This window comes from Meriones unguiculatus, chromosome 8 (assembly GCF_030254825.1).
Source record: "Meriones unguiculatus strain TT.TT164.6M chromosome 8, Bangor_MerUng_6.1, whole genome shotgun sequence".
NCBI classification, from domain to species: Eukaryota; Metazoa; Chordata; class Mammalia; order Rodentia; family Muridae; genus Meriones; species Meriones unguiculatus.
In genome coordinates this window covers 4,745,794-4,767,185 of record NC_083356.1, presented here as the reverse complement: position 1 = coordinate 4,767,185, position 21,392 = coordinate 4,745,794, and the positions used below count along the sequence as shown (strand labels likewise).

General features: G+C 44.5%; 2 protein-coding genes and 1 pseudogene across 3 annotated transcripts; 1 reads left to right on the top strand and 2 right to left on the bottom strand.

Moving 5' to 3' along the window:
• Nucleotides 1-13,150: 13,150 nt before the first annotated feature.
• LOC110562087 (olfactory receptor 8S1-like) lies at nucleotides 13,151-16,220 on the bottom strand. Its single transcript, XM_021658761.2, has one exon. It carries the CDS (start codon nucleotides 16,218-16,220, stop codon nucleotides 15,294-15,296), a length of 927 nt encoding a protein of 308 aa, XP_021514436.1. The 3' UTR covers nucleotides 13,151-15,293.
• Nucleotides 16,221-16,359: 139 nt separating this feature from the next.
• Nucleotides 16,360-18,800, top strand: LOC132655754 (uncharacterized). Of its 2 annotated transcripts, XR_009593561.1 has the most exons (3): nucleotides 16,360-16,831; nucleotides 17,301-17,998; nucleotides 18,148-18,800. XR_009593561.1 is itself a non-coding variant. In XM_060388692.1 (2 exons), exons 1-2 carry the CDS (start codon nucleotides 16,360-16,362, stop codon nucleotides 17,690-17,692), a joined length of 864 nt encoding a protein of 287 aa, XP_060244675.1. In that variant the 3' UTR covers nucleotides 17,693-18,800. The 2 variants fall into 2 exon arrangements, 1 of the variants encoding a protein (XP_060244675.1); XM_060388692.1 differs by having other exon boundaries at nucleotides 17,301-18,800.
• Nucleotides 18,801-20,244: 1,444 nt separating this feature from the next.
• LOC110562073 (peptidyl-prolyl cis-trans isomerase A-like) lies at nucleotides 20,245-20,727 on the bottom strand (annotated as a pseudogene).
• Nucleotides 20,728-21,392: the final 665 nt, after the last annotated feature.

Genomic DNA, 21,392 nt, shown 5'->3' with positions numbered 1-21,392 from the left:
GTTACTTTTGTCTTCTAACCTTTATGCTGAAGTCATAAGTGGCTTTAAACATGAAGCTACAGTACTAAGATAACCTAATTTCAGCGGTTGCTAGCTTTGCCGGTGACTTTGTGTGTCCATATATTGATGTTGTTTAAGTTTCAGCTTTAAAAAAAGCCTTAAGCACATCCTGGAAGGCCAGTCTAGTGGTGATGAAGTTCCTCGGCTTTTGTTTTCTAGATGAGTGAGGTCATTTGGGATGCGAATGGCAAAGCCATAAGGAGTAGGGTTGCCAAAGCCTTGGGGGACTCATGTGATCACACTATGTGCCCAGATGCTGGGCGTGAAGCTATAGAATGTAATATTTGCCCCGATGGGAATGTCTTAATCTTGCTTTGGTTCCATTTCTCTTTTCTGTGCCTCAGTCTTAGGGTTTCTGGTGCTGAGACAAAACATGAAAAAACAAAACAAGTTGGAAGGGAAAGGGTTTATTTGGCTCACACTTCAGATCACTGTTCATCACTGACAGAAGTTAAGACAGGAACTCAAACAGGGACCTGGAGGCAGGAGCTGACGCAGAGCCCATGGAGGAGTGCTGGTTACTGGCTTCCTCCTTACGGTTTGCTCAATCTGCTTTCTTATAGAAACCAAGACCCTCAGCCCGGGAATGGCACCACTCACAGTGGGTTGGGCCCTCGCCCATCAATCACTAAGAACATGCCTTCACAGGCTTACCCACAGCCTTATCTTACTTGGAGGCATTTTCTTAATTGAGGTTCTGTCTGCTCAGATGATTTTAGCTTGTGTCAAGCTGACATAAAGCTATCCATTTCTTCCTTTAGAGTGTGTGAGGTTAGTTTTCCATGCAGCTTGACTAGGTTTAGACCCTTTTAAATGACATAATCCTGGGGCCCTTACGTGTTTCCAAAGGTCATCTGTGGAGAGATGCAACCTGAATACAGGTGGAACCATCCCATTGGCTGAGTTCACGAATGAATAAAAGAGGAGACAGGGAAGGAGGGAGAGGGTAGAAGAGAAGAAGAAAGGAAGGGGAGGGAAGGGGAGAGGAGGGGAGGGAAGGGGAGGGGAGGGGAGAGGAGGGGAGGGGAGGGGAGGGGAGGAAGAGGGAGTGGAGGAGAAGGGATGAGGTTAGTATTCATTTTTCTGATCCTAGATGCAGACACGATGCAACCATCAGTCTCAAACCCGAACCATGCATTTCCGTCATGACAAATGGCAGCCCCAAACTGTGAGCCAAAAGTAAACCTTTCTTTCTTTAAGCTGCTGTTTTCAGGTGTTAGGCAACAACAACAACAACAAAAGGCATTTAACACAGGCAATAATGGAATTTTTAACCTAAGTAAATATAAAAGGTCAGGGAAACCCTAAGACGTAGACGTAGACAGAGACTTTCTGAATTGATCTCTGGTGCCTGTGGAAATAATGCCAACACTGGCAGAAGGGGTCCCATGAAATTACCAAGCTTCTGCACATCAAAGGAAACAATCAAGTGAGGAGACAGCCTATAAAATGGAAGAAAATCGTTGTGAGTTACACACCCAAGAGATTTATATCCAGAGCCTACAAAGGACTCAAAAAGCCTATTAAGTTAAACAGCCCAATCAATAAGTAAGCAAACTAGTCTCAAATGATGAAGTACAAATGGCCAATTAACACATAAAAATGTTCAGTCTCTTGGGTCATCAGATCAGTGCACATTAAAAGTACACTGAGCCTCTGTCACCCAGGTCGGGAGGGTCATCACTAAGAAAAGAAATAACAAAAGCTGGTGAGGATGTGGACAAGGGCAGCCCTCACACACGGCTGGTGGGAGTGTAGATCAATCCAGTCAGAAAAGAGGTTCCTCAGAAAAGTTAAAGGAGATCTGCCACAGGGCCCAGCTGTTCCACTCCTGGGTATGAGAACCCCACGTCAGCACATCACGACAATACTTCACACCAAAGCTTGCCATGGAGCCAACCGAGGTGTCCATCAACAGAGGCCTATGAATATACAGCGAAATTTTTCAGCCATAAAGAAAAAAAAGTGGAAGCCAGTAGTAAGAATCATGTCATGCAAATTAAGGCAGTGTAGGACAATTATCATACATTTTCTCTCACACGTGGTTCCTGGATTTTATGTCAATAAGTCATGTGACTATGTATGTGATACAAAAGCAGACGCAAAGCTGTCTGGAGGAACAAAGAGGATGAGGAAGAGGAGGAAGGCTGGGATGAGCTCAAAGAGTGTAACATGGGTGTACATAGCCCAGTGCCATGCACACTGATTATACACTAATGACCAAAAGTAGACAGCTTCCTTCTCTTCTATTTTCTACAATGAAGTGTGTACAGCATGCATCATTCTCTCTTCAAGGACCAACAGAATTCACCAACAAGACCACCCGGGCCTTAAATGTTTTTGTTAGATTCATTTTATGAAAGATGTTTCAATAAAAAAGATTTGGTGTTTTTCTTTATTGGATGCTTTGGCTCTTTCAAGGAATGTGGCTGCTTCCTCTAAGCTAAGACATTAATAAGCACAGAGTTGTACATAGCACCTGGCTTTTTACCCCTGAAGGTCTGAAGTTCATTTTAGATTTGCTGCTTTGTTATAAGTTTAAGAACATGGCATATCTCAACAGATAATCTGCACTGAGAAACATGTCTTCCTCTGGTGTTGAATCAGGCCTTCTGCATCAATGGTTAGACAGATGGCCTGCACTGCTGCTGACATTCTCCTCGACCGACCGTCTGCAGATGTCTGTCTAGTCATGACAGTGCTTCCGGGTGCACCTACAGCTGTGACTTTTCATGCCTGTGGGGTTTGTCCCACTTAATTTTGAAGCTGCAGCTTTAGGTCATCCACATTTAGATATTTATACACGCTGGAGACAAGATCACCTTATCATCGTGTAATGACCCTCCTTCCCGAAAGCCTTTATTCTGAAGAACACTTTGAAAGTTCTCCCAGATGACACACCTTTCTTTATTCTCCCATGACACACCTTTCTGTATCACTTTCCTTTAATGCATAATAGTCTTAAATTTTTCTTTTTTTTATAGGAAGTATACAGTGGGGTTTTCTTTTTAGTTCACCTTGATCACAGTGACTTTATTCTGTGCTGAGCAGTTGTCTAGAGAGCTGCCATATGCATTTTAAAAATATTCTGATGTCATTTTGATAAGTATACCATAAGTTGCATAAAATCTTTTACCCGTTTTCCACATGTGGTGCAGCTCTTCTCCCTGTCCTCGTGTGCATTTTTGTCACTCGTTGTCTTTATATGTTAGTATTTAGACATACATAATTTCCTTTAATCAGGCTTTGAGGTCCAAACGTCCAAAGGTTTCCTTTACCTGCACTTCCTTCATCTTTGTATTCTTCATTCATTTACATGTGTCCAAGGCTCAAGGCTATATTATATTCTATCTAAGTATGGAGCTTGGGCCCACTGTGTTGGCAGAGCTGGTCTTATGGTGATAGGTTTGCTGTGTTTTGATTGCTGAGAGAATCTGGAGGTTGTTTTATGAGCGCCATTTTTCAGCCATTTGTCGAAGCATTGTAAAGATCCCTCTATTGTCTTCTTGTTTCCACTGTTCTGATGAGATTTGTGTCCACAGGGAAACTTTCTCAGCCTCAGAGGAGAAGAAAAACTGGCGGCAGGCTAAGAGACTCCTCTGTCTACAGTCCCAAGGGCTTTGCATTCTCTCCTTCATCCACATTCAGTCTTTAGGAATTAATCTTTTTTTAATGTGCTTATTTTTCCCATCAATTTAGGTGGTTTGGGGTGGTGTCTGTCTTAGTTAGGCCATCCCTGATGGCTCTGTCTAGATTTTCAGTTAATTATTTGCATTTTAACCTGAGTTATCTTGCTTGCTTAGAGTGTGAATTCGTTTGCTATGTATCTAGCCAGATTCCACTGCAGTGATGGGCGTGAAAACCTTTCCATTTTCAAAACTTCTGGCTGACTTTGAATGCTCCCTTGTCATCATTTCTTTATGATTTCTTCATATCTAAAATAAACTTTACTATTTATTTTATATGCTTAAGAAGTCATGCCTTTGTGATCTTATAAAAATATTATAAGAATTATTTCTTAAGCAGTTACATCTTCAGATTATTTTTTCTTGAGTCTTGTATTATATTCTTCTGTTAGAAGAATGTTAGGGCTTCTGAGAATTAACTCACCTCTATTATAATCCTGCTCCACATGATTTATTATTCCTGGGTTTCTCAGTAAGAGTTTCCTCTTTGGCAACACAATGTAGTCCAACGATTAATATGGTCTGGAGTTCATACCATATAGTCATGTTCATTTCAATGGCCATGATCTTGTTTTTGCTTTTTTTAATTAATTAATTAATCACTTCACATCCTGATCGCAGCTTCCTTCCTCCTCTCCCCAAGTCACACTCTCTTTGTCCCTCTCTCCCCTAATCCCCATCCCCTACTCCTCAGATAAGGGGAGTCCTTCCACCAACCCACACCAGACCATCAAGTCACATCAGGATTGAGGATATCCTCCTCCTCAGCGGCCTGGCGAGGCAGCCAGTCCTACCAGGGGGAAGTGATCAAAAAGCAGGCAACAGAATCCATGTCAGTGACAGCCTCCTCTGCCCTTTCTAGGAGACCCACAGGAAGACCAGGCTACCCATCCACTATGCATGTGTAGGAGGCTAGGTCAAGTCCATTCATGGTCCTTGGTGGTACATCAGTCTTAATAAGCCTGGTTAGTTGGCTCTGGTGTCTTCTGTGGAGCTCCTGCACCACCACCACCCCCAGGTCCACTGTAGAAATGAGCCCTGAAAGCACAGTCTTGAACAATTCCTTTTTTATGTCCCTGTTTCCTGGGTTCATCTCTGTCTGGAAACTTTTTTTTTTTAGATTTATTTTATTATTTTCTATGTGTGAGTTTTGCCTGCCTTATGTATGTGTACCATGTGTGTGCCTGGTGCCCACAGAGGTCAGAACTAGAGTTATGGATGATGGTTGTGAGCCACCACATGGGTGCCAGGAATCAAACCTGGGTCCTCTGTAAGAGCAAGTGCTCTTATCCACTGTGACAACTCTCTATTCCCTCTGTCTGGCAATTTTTTTTTTTCTCTTGTGGATTTCAATTCTCTTTCTTTGTTCTGTATGTTTTGTGTTTTAACTATGATATCCCCTGGGGATTTTCTTTCTGGTCTTGTCTAGTTGGTGTTCTGTGTGCTTCTTACATTTGTACGGACATGTCTTCTTTAGTTTGGGGAAGTTTTCTTCGGTCATCTGGCTGAGGATCTGGCCTCTGCCATCGGCCTGGGATTCTTCTCATCTGGGTTTATAACTGGAAGGTCTGGTCCTTCGATGGCGTCCCGTGTTCTTCGCATGCTCCCCTCCTTTGGTTTAAAAAGTTTTTCCATGCCTTTGCTTATTTGGTCTAGTTCTCTGCTTTTAGTCCTGATGGTCTATCTTCTTCTTGATTCATTCTACCCTTTAGACTTTCCACTAAGTTTTCTAGTTGGGATATTGAGTTTTCTATGTTCTTTTCAGCTTGTGTTCTCTTCAGGGTTTCTATATCACACTGAATTCAGTTTCCATTTCTGACCTATTTGCATCATTCTATTCATCCATGTCTATGTTTTTTCTTGGACATTACTTACATTTATTGTCAACCTTTTAAAATTCAATGGAGTATTTTCCTGTGTCTTCTTTAAATGCCTTGAGTTCTTTTATAAAGTTTATGATTGTTCTTTTAAATTCTGTATCCCGAGTTAATCTAGGTAATTCTTGTTAGCTACAACTTGAGGATTTGATGAGAGACGATCTGTAGCTTATAACCTTAAAATGCACAAGTGGTTTTTAATAGGTTCACAGAGTGGCACAGTAATCTCCACCTTCACCATGAGCCGTTAGCAATCATTACCAGGTTCTCTTCTTTCTCACCCTGTACCTTCTTCCCATCCCGAAGCTCAACAAAGTAATTTATCTACTTCCTACCTGTCTGTATTTGTCTACTCTGGGCTTCTAACATCTGTTACCATCCTATCTGACAGTAATCACATACACTTTGAGCAATAGCTCCTGACCTGACTCAAAGGTTACCTGACCGTTGGTAACCTCCTCCTACTTTGTTCTTCTATGAGAAGTGAATGTACCTGTGTGTGCATGCGTGCGTGCGTGCGTGCGTGTGCGTGTGCGTGTGTGTGTGTGTGTGTGTGTGTGTATACCACATTTTCCTTATCTGTTAATATACTGTTAAATATCTAGATTGATTCCACATCTTACCCATTATGAATAGCACTCCAGTAAATGTAAGGACATCATAGAATATGGTCTGGCCTCCAAAGAGAAGGAAATCCTGTCATTTGTGACAAAACTCAATGAGCTCACAGAATAGTGTGCAGAGATAAAACTGGATACAGAAAAATAGAATAGGCGAAACCTAACAGTCTGATGTCATAAGCGTTTTCACAATGAATGCCCGAGATAACACTACAGAGGTAAATGTTTATTTTAACTCGTGGTTTTAGATGGCTCAGTACCTGAGTGATATGACCCGTTGTTTGGGGTCTGTTGGGAGGCAGCACGTTGTGCTGGAAGCATGCGGTAGAGCAAATCCAGACAACTCATGGCCAGGAGGAAACGAGAAACAAGATGGAGTGAGCGCCGCCTCTCCTTCAAAGGCCTGTCCCTGCAGATGGACTGGAGGACCCCTCATCCAGGCCAACGGGTCTACCGTCTCCAGCAGCAGCGCTCTAGAAAGCAGGAATTCAGGATGTGGACCTGGGAGGACCTTTAGGATTCAAACCACAGGGCTGGAAGTGGTGGAGATTTTACCTAGCGTGCAACAAGGCTTTGGTCCAGGGCTTTAAGAAAACCAACATCCAACAGACAGAGACATTCAGGAAGTAGAAAGGGAGCCGCCAGGGGCAAGGTGATCAGAGGGTGGAGAGGGCTGAAGATGCTGGTCACGGGCTACATGACTGTAGATAAATAAGCTATTGTGGTGCAGCACCGCCTATGCTTAGTTGGGGTAGGTGGTCTTACTTGTCAACTTGACGACAAGGACACAAGGAATTAGCCTGGTCTCGCTGGCTTGAAAGGTGTGTGTCATGCCTTTGAGGTTTGAGTCTTTGTGTTCCTTTAGGTTCATAAGAACCTGAGGCACTCCCTTGGGCAGTGAAGCACACAGGCCACACGTGTGTGTGTGTGTGTGTGTGTGTGTGTGTATGTGTGTGTGTGTGTGTATGTGTGTGTGTGTATCTGGGTTCTGTGAAAGTTGACAAAGCATGCAGAACTTGGCTGAACGATTACTGTTAGGTATTAATCGTACATGCCCTGACTATCTTGCAAACTGCCATTATATCCTGTTTGATAAGTGTATAAAAAGTCTGGTTGCTTGAAATAAACCTGCCTCAGTCTGAGATCCCTCCGACCCACCTGATTCTTTCCCACCACCCATATCAGGAGACCCTGCTTTGGTAGGTAAACACTGGAGCTTACGGCAGGGCACCTGGGAGGTATTTTTCTTAAGTCAACCATTTGACATGGGAAGATCCACCCTAAAACCAGACCTTTTTAAGCAGAAAGACCCATCTTTAATTGGGGACACACCTCCTGGTGGCAGCCCTATGAAAAACAGGGAAGAAGGAAGGTTTTGCTCTTTGCCTGTTTGCTCTCTCTGGAAAGTCCATTCCTTTTATGGCATTTGAGCCTACTTCTTCCAGACCCTGGCATACACTGAAGACCAGCTCAGACATTCAGTCCCATGCACTGAACAACTACCGGATTTTTGGACTCTTCCGTTGGTAGTCAGCCATTGTTGGAATAGCTGGACCACAGCCTGTAAGCCACTCCAATATATTCCATTATGCACACGCTTGTTTTATCTGTTTCGTTCCTCTAGGGAACACTGACTCGTGATGAATTGCTATTTTAAAAAGCAGAGAGTGAATATTAAAGTAGAACTGTGGCCCCTTCCTTGCCACAAAAATAACTATACTTAAGGTCATGCATGTCAATTAATTAGATTTAACTCTTCTCCAATGTGTATATGATACAGATTATCAGGTTGCATGTGATACATAGCATTTCATATTTTAATTTAAAATTTAATTTTAAAGGTCACATGCATGAAAATGATATACATAGGACTTCTTTGGGGGTGACGAAAATCGCAGACTAAGCTGCAGTGATGCTTGCAAAACTTCATGAATATTCTAGAAACCATTGATTTGTTGTTTTGAATGAGAGAATTTTGTACAGTGTAAATTATGGTTTCTTTCTTAAGACAATAGATTTTTATTAAGATGTATAATTAACAAGTTCAGTATGACGTTTTCACACATACACTGATTGCAACCAACCAAACTTTCTTTCCTACTCTATTTGTTATACCTCTAGTTTCCACAGATGAGGGAATGACAGTAGATTTCATGGGGATCCCAAACAGCATGGGGTATGCTGGCTCCTTTTAAAACACCTGCCTCCGTGCTGCAATGTGAATAAAAATCAGGTCTGGAAACCACAGTGTTTTTGCTCTAACTACCTACATGGATGATGAAGATACAATGGCTAGCAGGTAACCATAAAGATCATGGGGGCATCTCTTGATTAGGATAGACAAAGAATTCAAAATGGGGAATGCACAATACTGTCTTGTGATTGATAAATGAATTTCAACAGTCATTGAAAAGAAAATCAAATGAAAAATTATACTAACCCAATTATAGACATAATAAGTAATTTCCAAGTTAAATGTTGATAGAAGTTGCTTAAGTTTGTAATACTTTACAAAAGATGCCAGTGATGTCTGGAGAATTGTTTAAAATTTTGTATTTTAAATAGCTGGAAAATATAGAAGAAATGGAAAAAATTCTAAAGACTCTATAAACAGCTTAAATGGACAACCAAAGAGACAGAGCAGTTTAAGTTTCCACACAAGCAAAGCTCAGACAGAATCACTGCTGGATTCTACAGAACCTTTAAAGAAGAACTAGCATATACACGTCTCAAACTCTATTTCAAAATAAAAAGAAGAAATACTACTAAATTCATTCTATAATACCAGGATGACCCTGGTGCAAAAACTAAATAAAGGAACAACCAAAAAAATTATTGACTAATTCCCCAATGAAAATAGATGACAAAGTTCTCAACAAAATATCTTTAAATGAAATTCAAGAAGAAATTTAAAAGATTATGTGTCAGTACCAAGTTGGTATCATCCCAAGGGTGACAATTTGGTTCAATATATGTAAATCTATAAATATATAAATGGATATAAGAACAGAAATCACATGATCATCTTAATAGACCAAAGAGGCCTTTGAAATGGTTCAGCATTCCTTCACACTAACTTTTTTTTTGAGAATGAAATTTTTATTTTTATTATTTACAGATTATTCACTTTGTATCCCACCTGTAGCTCTCTCCCTCATCCCCTCCCAATCTCGCCCTCCCTCCCTACCTCTTCTCCACCCATGCCCCTCCCCCAGTCCACTGATAGGGGAGGTCTTCCTCCCCTTCCTTCTGACCCTAGTCTATAGGGTCTCACCAGGAGTGGCTGCATTGTATTCCTCTGTGGCCTGGTAAGGCTGCACCCCCTTCAGGGGGAGGTGATCAAAGAGCAGGCCAATCAGTTCATGTCAGAGACAGTCCCTGTTCCCATTACTATGGAACCCACTTGGACACTGAGATGCCATGGGCCACATCTGTGCAGGAGTTCTAGGTAATCTCCATGAATGGTCCTTGGTTGGAGTATCAGTCCCAGGAAAGACCCCTGTGCTCAGACTTTTTAGTTCTGTTGCTCTCCTTGTGGAGCTCTTGTCCTCTCCAGGTCTTACTATTTTCCACTCCTTTCATAAGATTCCCTGCACTCTTCCCAAAGTTTGGCTATGAGTCTCAGCATCTGCTTTGAGACCCTGAAGGGTAGAGTCTTTCAGAGGTCCTCTGTGGTAGGCTCCTGTCCTGTTCCCTCCCTCTTCTGATGTCCATCATCTTTGTCTTTCTGAATGGGGATTGAGCATCTTACCCAGTGTCCTCCTTGATTAGTTTCTTTAGGTGTACAGATTTTAGTATGTTTATCCTATATTCTATGTCTAATATCTACATATGAGTGAGTGAGTATATACCCTGTGTGTCTTTCTGCTTCTGGGATACCTCACTCAGGATTATCTTTTCTAGTTTCCACCATGTGCCCGCAAATTTCATGATTTCCTTGTTTTTAATTGCTGAGTAGTATTCCATTGTGTAAATGTACCACAATTCCTGTATCTATTCCTCAGCTGAGGGGCATCTGGGTTGTTTCCAGTTTCTGGCTATTACTAATAAAGCTGCTACAAACATGGTTGAACAAATGTCCTTGTTGTATACTTGAGGGTCTTTTGGATATATGCCTAGGAGTGGTATAGCTGGATCTTGAGGAAGTGCTATTCCTAGTTGTCTGAAAAAGTGCCAGATTGATTTCCAAAGTGGTTGTACAAGTTCACATACCCACCAGCAGTGGAGGAGGGTTCCCTTTCTCCACATCCTCTCCAGCATGTGTTGTCACTTGAGTTCTTGATCTTAGCCATTCTGATGTGTGTAAGGTGAAATCTCAGGAAAAACTAGTTATCAACATGTAAAAGAATAAAGGTAGATCTATGTCTCAGCCTACACACACACACACACACACACACACACACACACACACACGATCAATTCAAAATCAGTCAAAGACCTTAATAGCAGACTTGAAGCTTTGAAATTGTTGAAGGAAAATAATTGACAACACTTCAAAATGTAGGCATAGACAAAGATGTTCTGAAAAGGGCTCCAACAAGCCACAAAATAATCCCAAGACCTGGTAAACGGAATTGCATGAAATTAAAAAGCTTCTTCATAGCAAAATAAACAATAGCCAGAGTAGAGAAACAGCCTCCAGGAAAGTATGCTAATTAGGCACTGGGCATTAGGTAAATACCTAGAATCTATAAAGAACTACAAAAACTGAATACTAGAAAATGAAATTTTAATTTTGTATTTTAATATACTCTAATCTCTAATCAGTAAGTTCTCAAAGAAGAAATATGAACGGCCAACCAATATTTGAGATAGTATCTCACATACTCAGCCATCAGGAAAATTCAAATTAAAACTTAATTTTCATGCTTTTGCACCCCAGTCAGATGGTTGTCATCAAGAAAATAAATGATGAGGGCAAAAAGAGTTCCTGCTCTTGTTCTTTCAGGAGATGCAAGTTCAGTTCCCAGCATTCACATCAGACCACTCACAGGCATCTTAAGTCTGGCTCCAGGGTATCTGATGCCCGCTCCTAGTTTCCACAGGCACCCGAGTGTACACACATACATACACACACACACACAAAATAAGAAATGCACCTTCTAAGAATTAAATAAGCAGCAAATTGCTGACAAAGATGTGGATACCGAGGAACCTTAAACACTGCTGATGGGATGTAAATCGGGCAGCCTCTTTGGAATTCAGTATAGAGGTTCCTTAAAATGCTCAAGCAGTATTACTCTAAGACCTAAATAGACCGTTCTTGGTATTCAGCCAAAGGACTCTAAGTCCTGACATAGAGATACTTGCACATCCATGCTTATTGCTGCTCTGGTCACAAGAACTAAGAAAAAGAACCGGCCTAGGTATCCATCAACAGGTGCATGGATAGAGAAGGAGTGGTCCATGGGCACAATGAAAGTTTGTGCATCTATAAAGAAATGAAATTATTGCATCTGCAGGAAGACGGATGGAACTGGAATGTTATGGTGAGTGAGATTAACCAGGCTCATGTTTGAATTATTTCATAAAAAAAAAAGACCTCTTAGCTATGATAAACATTTTTAATAAAGTAGCAGGACATAAAATCACCACACAAAAATCAGTAGCCTTTCTGTATACCAACAACTAACTCACCAAGAAACTGGTATGTTCTCACATACACAGAACCTGAATTTAAGTGTATGGATGGTTGTTTGGTGGGTGCAGTTGTTAGGACAAAAAGAAACTAGAAACTGGGTCATGAAAACAGAAGAAGAGATCTTAAAAGGGAGGGCAATAGAATTCAGGGGACTGGGGGAATCATGAAGTTGGCTCGGCGTTGCCGCCCGGAGAGGCACGCTCCCTAAGTGTTTAGAGGCCATGGCCCCTCGGGCTCAGTGTGCCTCCCAGGTCCCGAGAGGGCCTCAGGCGGTGGAGTAGTCAGGCCTCACTCCCTTCTCCTCTCCCTCCCTCTTTCTCTTCCTAACTTTCTCTTTAAGACTGGGTCTTGCCATGTATTCCATGCTGACCTAGACCTTGTGATCCCCCTGCCTCAGCCTCCCGAGAGCTGGAATTATAGGCAGGTACCAAGTTGTCCAGCTCTATATGCGTTTGGAGCATTATTGTCATTGTGGTAAAATACATGATTTTAAAATGTACTAATTGTGATATTTACTCAAGGAAGCATGAAGGCCTGGTAGGACAGTTGGTCTGGGAGATTAAACCTGTGTACCCTGCGTAGCCTGCAAACGTCATTGAGTCCTGGCAACTACAACTGTATTGAGCCTGGCAGTTGCTTTTATATTCTGATTCTGATTAAGGTATATAAAAAAAATCTAATTGCTCTCAATAAAATTGTGACAGCCTCAGTCTTGCTGTGGACCCTCCAACTGGCCACATCAGGTGACCTCGGCGGAATAAGGAAGCACAGGTGCTCACAGTAGAATGTGAAGGCACAGGGAGGGGCTGACCTCACCGGCTCAGACAGTGTTGGTGCTTGCTGGCAAGCCGGACAGCTTGAGTTTGGTCCCAGGAAACCCACAGGGCAGAAGGAGAAAACCAATCTCATGGGTGATCCTCTGCACATGCACACACAAATTAAATAAATAAACACATGTAAGGATTTCTTTTTAAAGAGAGAGCAGAAGGGAAACTATTGGAGGTGAGAGCAGGATCATGGAAGCAAGGGGTGGGGAAGAGCAGGGAACAGGGTGTGTGAGGAGGAACAAACAAGAAAAAAATGTAATTAAATGCCATGAAGAAACATATTACTATGTGGAGTAATTAAAAGAATATATCAAGAAAATATAAATTAAGCTTTTAATACTATAATTAGGGTAAACGCAACAACTGGACAACAGAACTCATACTATGCAATTTATTGTTCATAGGCAAAGAATTCATACTATTATTTCAGTGAATTTACTTTTATTGAATGCATACTTTACTTGCATATATCCTCTGTGATGGTTGCTACACAGCAGGAAAACAGACAAATAATCCTTGATAGAAGCAAAAAGAAAAACAAAAAACAGATAAAGGCCCCTCCCAGTTCTTAGCAAACTAAGATTAGAACAGAATTCCCTTGACGAGGTGTTCATCCAAAGCTAAAGGAAAATCACCTTCTATAACGTTGAAGCAAGAGCAGCATTCTCATCAATCCCAGTACAAGAAAACAATTTTCAAGGTTCTGGCCACTAAATTAACCTAAAAAAAATTAGGTACATAAAATTATATAAAAACTATTGCCCTTCAAGATGAAAGAATTTTAAAATTTCAATACAATCTATGAATAAGACACCAATAAACACCACAACATCAAATACACTAGAAATAACCAAGTGGTAAGAGTGCTTGACCCTTCACCACAAAAGACAGAAGACACACATCTCAGGCCAACGAAGGCCGTGTGTGCTCTTCAGGAAGATCACACGCAGAACTGCCTTGGGGACCTGCCCGGCCATGACCTCGATGCTCCTGAGCTCACGGGCTGGACGGTGACCAGGAAGAGACTGACTGTGAGAGAGACACATGTGAGGAGAACTCACCCTAAGTGAATTCTCAGCTTCTCAACCCATGACTTCCACACTTAAGACATACTTCTTGGACAATAAACAGGGTAAAACATGTTTTTAAAGTTTCCTCTATGTGTGCTGTACCTACATTGTTTCTGCCCTCTCCTCCCCCCTACTCCTCTCCCATCCACAAACTCCCTCTCAAGTTCTTTGTCTGACCACTTGGTATCGGATAGCCGTGTAGAAGCCTCATCCCTGGAGAATCTGGATTCTCCCTCTCTCGGCAGACACCATTTCAGTATTCTTTAAATGGCAGGAGAGAGACTAGATACAAGAAAATGTCCTGTGTCTTCCTCCTGCCCCTCCCTTGTCCTCCTCTCCCTCTCCCCTGCCTCCATCCCTCTCCTTCATTTTCCTCTCCCTCCCCTCTCTTTGTATGTTTTGTGTATGTGTGTTGTTTTCTTTTGTTTGGTTAGAATTTATGTTCTTTGCTGCTGAGGGCTCCAGCATGGGGGTGGGGGGGAGGGAACTGGCAGCTTATAAACAGGTCAAAACAACAACAACAAAAGGCACTCTGAGAAAGAAATCATTTTTACCACAACAACTTATTCTATACTCCTCTCTGAATTCTTATCATTAATCCCACAATTACCTTTCACAATCGAAGGCATGTTTGTTGAAATTCTGTCCTTTTCTTCCTTTTTTTTTTTTAAATGGCCAAGCCTAACCCAGACTTAAAATAATAGAAAACAGTGATGAACACTAAGAACACAATTCATTAATTGAGTCCAGGAGCACAGGAGGGTCCATTATCAATACGGTAATGAAACAGGTTTTGGTCTAAGTCTGACTGGCTCAAAATTCCAACCGTATTACTTTCCTCTCTGTGACCTTTTTTTCTCCCTTCGATGAGGGATAACAAACTTATTTACGCAATGCATTTGCTGCGGTAGCAAATGCATTAGCAAATGGTTTAGCACGATACAAGACATAGCATGAACCTCTAGTGACACGCTCCGACCATGGTTCACGCTTGCACATCTGGCCTTTAAAGAATGAAGTCTTGGCTAACTCCGTGATCTTGGCAGCAGGGGTTCTTGCACAAACTGGCAGAGCGCTGCCAAAGAAAGACTCTCGTCAGAGAGCGAAGGGTCTACGGCTGTGCTCACATCTCTACCAGCAGCAGACGGAAGGACTGAATTCCAACCAGGGCTGAGAAAGGACTTTGAGACACCGTGATGAATGAAGCCACACTGAACAAATGGAGGTCAGCTTCTGGAAGAATGATGGGAGACAGGCTGAACAGAAAGCAACTGTCCACCAGACTGCATACAGTGCCTAAACACAGCGCCTTACAAGAAAAGGCGTTAGGCCACAGGTTTAGCTGATCCTCTGAGTATGGCCAAACGAACATCATCCCAAGAAAGTAACTCTGCGCCTTTAAGAAAAGAAGGAAGATTTGTAGAGACACAGCCAGGAGGGCACCTCAGCCCCCGGGCACTGTTCAACAGAGTTCTACCCACTTCTCCATCTCTTAGTCCATTATTTGAAACACTACAAATATTTCCTCAGCATTCTTCTCAAACCTGCCTTCACCTCTTTGTTCTTCAGGCTGTAGATGAGGGGGTTCAGCATGGGGGTGAGGACACTGTACTGCAAGGAGAAGATGAGCTCTTGGATGCTACCTGAGTTTGGCATGAGATAGCGGAGCAATCCGGAGCCGTAAAAGAAGGTCACGGCCGTGAGGTGGGCAGAGCAGGTAGAAAAGGCCTTGCTCCTCCCTGAGGCGGAGCTGATGGCTAGGATGGTGAGCAAGATGCGAGCGTAGGAGAAGAGGATCAGGAGGAAGTTCCCAAAGAAGTGGATGAAGCTGGAGCAGAGGAGGGTGGTGAAGCTTGCAGACACGTCAGAGCAAGACAGAGCATAGAGAGAGGGCAGCTCGCAGCTGAAGTGGTGGATCTGCTGAGCCTCGCAGAAATCTAAGCTCAGAGCGACGAGGATGTTGATGAGGGCATCCAGAAAAGCCAGGCTCCACGAGCCCCACACCAGCCCGGCGCACACCCGTCTGTTCATCACCTGACCGTAGAGCAGCGGGGAGCTGATGGCCACGTAGCGGTCGTAGGCCATGGCGGCCAGCAGGCAGGACTCCGTGCCTCCGGTGGCGAACACGAAGAAGACCTGGGCCAGGCAGCCCTCCACCGAGATGGTCTTCTTGGCCGACAAGAGGTTCTCCAGCAGCTTGGGCACTGTGACGGAGGAGTGGCAGAGGTCTAGGAAGGACAGTTGCCCCAGAAAGAAGTACATGGGGGTGTGGAGGTGGGGGTCCATCCTGACCAGCAGCAGCAGCAGCAGGTTCCCCGCGAGGGTCAGAAGGTAAACCAGCAGGAAGAGCGCGAAGAGCAGGGCCTGGACCTGCCCGTCACCGGACAGCCCGAGGAGGATGAACTCGCTGACGCTGCGGTTCCTCGTCGCGGACGGCATTCCTTTGGAAGAGTGAGGCAGCGGTCCCTTTGTGCAACAAACATATGCCCGGCCCGCTTCCCTAGTAGAGGATGAACTGGCCTCAGTCGCTAGAGCCAGAGCCGAGCCTCGGGGCGGGGCCCTAAAGATAGCTTTAAGGATGGAAAAGGTTCTGGGAGCACTAGCTGCTCTTCAGAGGAGCCGGGTTCAATCCCCAGCACCCACAGGCACCCACAACTGTCTGCAACCCCAGTTCCAGAAGAGAAATAAATTATTCTTTTCAAAAGAAAAAGACGTAAAGGCCGGAGCGGAAATGTCACCAGGAGATTTTCAGGTGGGTCGGCTTGGAAGGTCAGGAGTCGTGCTCCTTCGGGTGGGGAGCACTGGGTTAGGGCGCCGTGGCATTCAGGGGGTTAAAGCAGTCGCTCTCCTCCGACCTGGGGCTGCGACGTCGCTGCTCCCCACGCTTCAGTTGCTCAGACCCAGTTTTCGGGGAAAGGACTCTGGGATGCCGCTGTGTGCCCGGCTGTTGTCACAGTTGGGTACGGAGAAGGACCGGCCTGGAGAGCATCTTCAGAAGGTTCTCCCAAACCGTGGCGCTCTCGGCGCTGCTCAGAGTGCCTTATCTCAAAGTAAAACCTAACGCGTGGGTGCGTGGGTGCGTGGGTGGGCGATGTGGATGTCTGGGGGAGGGGAGGAGCAGGCTGGCCTGGTGAGGGGCCAACAGGCGAAAGTCGCCGCTGGGGAGCGCTGCGCCCTGCTCCGCCCTGCCGAGGCCTCGGAGGCAGGGGAGTTAGGCGCGGGGCTGCCTTCTGCGCCCAGTGTGTGTGGGCTTCTCTGTGAGCGCGGGTTTCCCTGACCTCCACAGATGTCCCCCGTCTCCCGCACCCCGATGCTCGCGTGGCCTTCTCCGACTAGCCCCCCGCCCCCACCCCGAACTTGCCAGTCTCATCTCAGCGGCTGGAAACGGAAGGGAAGACCTACCTGCCCTGGAAGGCCCTGAGGGTGTGCTGGTTTTAACGGGTGCTAAAGAGGCAGAGGCGCCGGGGAGGCGGCCAGTCTTTTTAACTCACCCCGACCCACATTTAACTTTCTTTAAAGGAAGAAGAGAAATGATCCTGAGGGGCAAAGCAGACTTCTCAGATAACAGAAATGGTGACTTTCCAAACCAGAGCGGAAGGTGCTACTGCTCGCCCAGGAGCCAAACTGCAGGCAAGGGGCAGGGAGAGCGCCGGGCAGGAAGAGGCTGGGATGCTGGGCAGGGGGAAAGCGCTGGGGCGCAGAGGAAAAGCGTTACGGTGCTCCTGTCCTCTCGCTGCAAAGATGTGTCCCGTTTTCCTAAAGTGTTTGGCGTGTCTCTGAAGGCAGGAGAAACTCGAGAGAGACAGGGTACAGTCTCAGGGACGGACCCTGCCGTTCCTACTCAAGATCTCTCGCGCATAAAGACGTGCTCTCGACCCTCAGACGAGCCTCTCTGGACTTTGACAGCCTAAACGGCCCCTCGGCAGGTTTGACTACGAAGAAAAGGAAAACCTTAAGACTCCAAATTCCTGATGAGTTACCACAGCAAAGTTTTCACAACCCTCTGGCGCAATTTCACAGTCTTCTCGCTGTGGCTGTTCATATACTGCGAAAGGAGGCCACTGAGTTTATGGTGGCCAGTGGGACAGACAAGAAATGACCTGAAAGCCCAGGGGACAGCTGCGTCTCCCGGCTGCTGTCAAGTGCCTCCGGGACGAATGTGTGCACTTTGGCTTAAAAGGGTTACTAAGTGATTCCCCTGGGAATTCCCACTGAGGGTAAGTGATTCACGGCTTATTTTCAAACCATCTCTTTAATGCTGTTCTTCTAGATCTACTGCACAGGATGTAATAATATGTTACATAGAACATACTTATGCAGTGGGTGACAATCTGCATTTACCAACACGCTCACTTACCTTACTCAGCTGATCTGCATCCAGAGCTGGAAAGCTCAGTAGCTGAACCACGAGCTCAAGTACACCCAGCTGAAGAGGCTCTGAGGAACCAGGAGCCGGGTTAGAGGAGCAAAACCTCTGTGAACATCTCCTCAGGAGCGTCTCTTCAAGGGTCTGCTGAGGGACAGTCTCCAGCGATGTCTACCCCGTGCTTGAAGTCTCTGTATGAGTCCATCTTTACGTTTTTTTTATCATTTTATTTGTATGTGCTTATGGGTAGTCATGTAGTAATCCTGTATAGGTGATCACACGTGTACACGGTGGGTAACAGTCGGTGGACACAGAGTCCCAGTGGACCGTTGATTTTGAGGGCCAGTCTCACTGCGTGACCCTCACTGACCCGGGACTCCCTCACAGACACCCAGCTGCTTCTGGTTTTCAAGTACTGTGTGCTGCCATGTCTAGCCTAATGGACGCGCGCGCGCGAGCGCACGCGCGTGCGTGCGTGCGTGTGTGTGTGTGTGTGTGTGTGTGTGTGTCAAAAATTCTATCCTGTTATTTCCTTGATTGACTGATATTTCTCTTAAGAAGTCAGTTTGGTGGAGGAAGGTGGATGGGAAGTATGGGGAACAGACTAGAGGAGAGGATGAAGGGAAAACTTTAGTCGGAATGTAATATATGAGTGACGAATAATTTTAATAAAAATTAAAAAATAAAGAAGTCAGTTTGGTAGTTTTGTTTTGCTTTCTCTGGAGTATATATATATTCTCTCACTACCTTCTCAATATCTTCTGACTTGACTTCCAATAGTTGTATCTGACGTGATGAAGTATGGACATTTTTGGAGTTCTCTTACATCATGATTTCTCACCTGAGCGAAAGAATGAGAAATGGGTTTTATTTCTAAAAATAACGAAGGGCTGTGTGTAAACGAGGACCCAGACCCAGATCTGTCACAGCACGGTCTGGTGCTTTGATTGTACTGTTGAAGATTTTGCTCCTCGAGGTCCTGCTCGCTATAACCTTGCCTCCAAATACTCCCTCTTTGATCAATAAAATAACCACACCTGGGTGGGCAGGGCGGATGTGAGGGAGGTGTGGCCAAGGTTCAAGGGCTTGGAGGACAGAGGGATCATGGGAAGAGGAGAGAAAGAGAGCAGGAGGGCAGCAAGAAGAGCCCTGTGGCCGGCAGGGGTTTACTCTGAGGATCAGCGTGGCCGGAGAGAAGCAGTCCAGATGGAAAGCACGTGCTCGTGTTTATATTATTGTAGGTGAGAGGTAGCCCAGATGGGAATGATGAGAGCAAATGGCGTGGGGTGAAGGACCGAAGGTAATGAGGTAGTTCAGGGGGTTAATATCTGCACAGCCCCAGGTGACATAAGGCTTATTAAAACCCTATCAGGCGCCTGTGTCTTTTACAGTAATGCTAGTGGGTTAATACAACAACTGCAATAATTATATGGTTTACTAATAACATTAATGGACAATTTTCTACAGCACAGACCTAAGGAGCATGTTAGACACCTTTACCTAGAGAAATGGGTTCAGACAGAGGTCTTTCATCTTTTCTTTTTTTTTCATCTGTGAGTGCTTGTCTTTGGTCAAAAAGAGCCCTCCCCCCCCAAAAAAAAGGATGTCAATAAGATTTTCCATTTTATAAAAGGAACAACAGACATAACTCAAAATGGCAAGATGGACAGAATGCGAGCTTCAGAACACAGTGTGAAGAATGGACTGATAAGAACACCGTGTTCTTCACAGTACCTATTCTGGCAATTAATTAACTTCTACGTCAAACTGAGAACTTTAGAGAGTGACCTTTCTATGGTTTGTGGCATTGTAAAGATATTTTTCAATGTGGCTTGTTATCACAGATCTTAAGATCTCAAGGGAGCCTTCAAAGGGCTTTCTCTCTCTCTTTTTTTTTTCTTACTTACTTCTTATCCATAATCACAAACTTAACTCTACAATCCAGCTAGACTTGCAGGGGAATGAGGAAAATATGGAACTGAGAGAACTTCAGTGAGAGTAGAGATCACAGGGTACTTTGAGAAGATGGCATGGAGGTGCTCTCCTGAGCTACAGAAGGAATGGTCTGGTGGGTAAGATGCCCGAAAGCCAAAAGGATTAGAGTTGTCCACAGTCAGAAATTGTGATCTTCTTGCTGGACTTGCCATTCCTAGACCAAAATGCTCCATGGCTTCCATGATGTTCGTCCCTTCTTTCACCTTCCGGAAGGCCACATGCTCGCCGTCCAGCCCCTCGGTCTTGACAGTGTAGATAAAAACGAAACCATTTGTGTTTGGCCCAGCATTTGCCATGGACAAGATGCCAGGACCTGTGTGCTTCAGGATGAAGTTCTCATCCTCAAATTTCTCCCGTAGATGGACCTGCACCAGTGCCATTATGGCGTGTGAAGTCACCACCCTGGCACAGGAATCCTGGAATAATTCTGAGAAAGGAGGAACCCTTATATCCAAATCCTTTCTCTCCAGTGCTCAGAGCATGAAAGTTTTCTGCTGTCTTTAGAACTTTGTCTGCAAACAGCTTGAAGGAGATGCAGCCCAAAGGCTGGCCATCAGCCTTGATGTTGACCATGGGGTTGACCATGGCTGCAGCAAAAGGCTAAAGGGGACAGAGACATCTGCCTCAAAGGGCTTTCTAACAGGCAACCCCTCCCCCAACTTTCCTCTCTCTTGCTAAATCATTAGTTTCCATTCCTAAAGCTAGTCCCCTATGTCTGTTTCCTTCTTTGGCCACTGACTCATTTCTGAGACTGATAAAAATTCATTATTTGGCTACACTGGCTAACCTGTCCAACAGGAGTTATCAAGCACAGACGTCCCCCTTTTCTCATTAAAAACCACTTTTGCAGAGACGTCTTCTGCTGTGTTTGTCCAATCCATAGGCAGCACCCTCCCTCCCCACCAAATTGCTTGTCCCTCTGGGGTAACACATCTTGAGTTGAGAACTTGGTGTCTGGATGTGTTCTATAGCTACTCTGAAGGGTGCCCCTACATATCTTGTGTGGATTTGTCACAGTAATGCCTGAGGATAGAAATCTCTGAAAGTGGTTCATACCATGTATTCCTTATGTCCCTGTTGCTGTGATAAACAACAAAAGCAAAAGAAATTTATAGAAGGGAGAGTTTATTTGGGCTTCTGGTTCCTACAAGATAAGAGTCCATTGTGGTCTGGTGTTGCAGAATATTGGTAACTCTGTGAACCCCAAGATTATGTTGCTTAGTGGGAAAACCTGCTTATAGTTGTGGTGT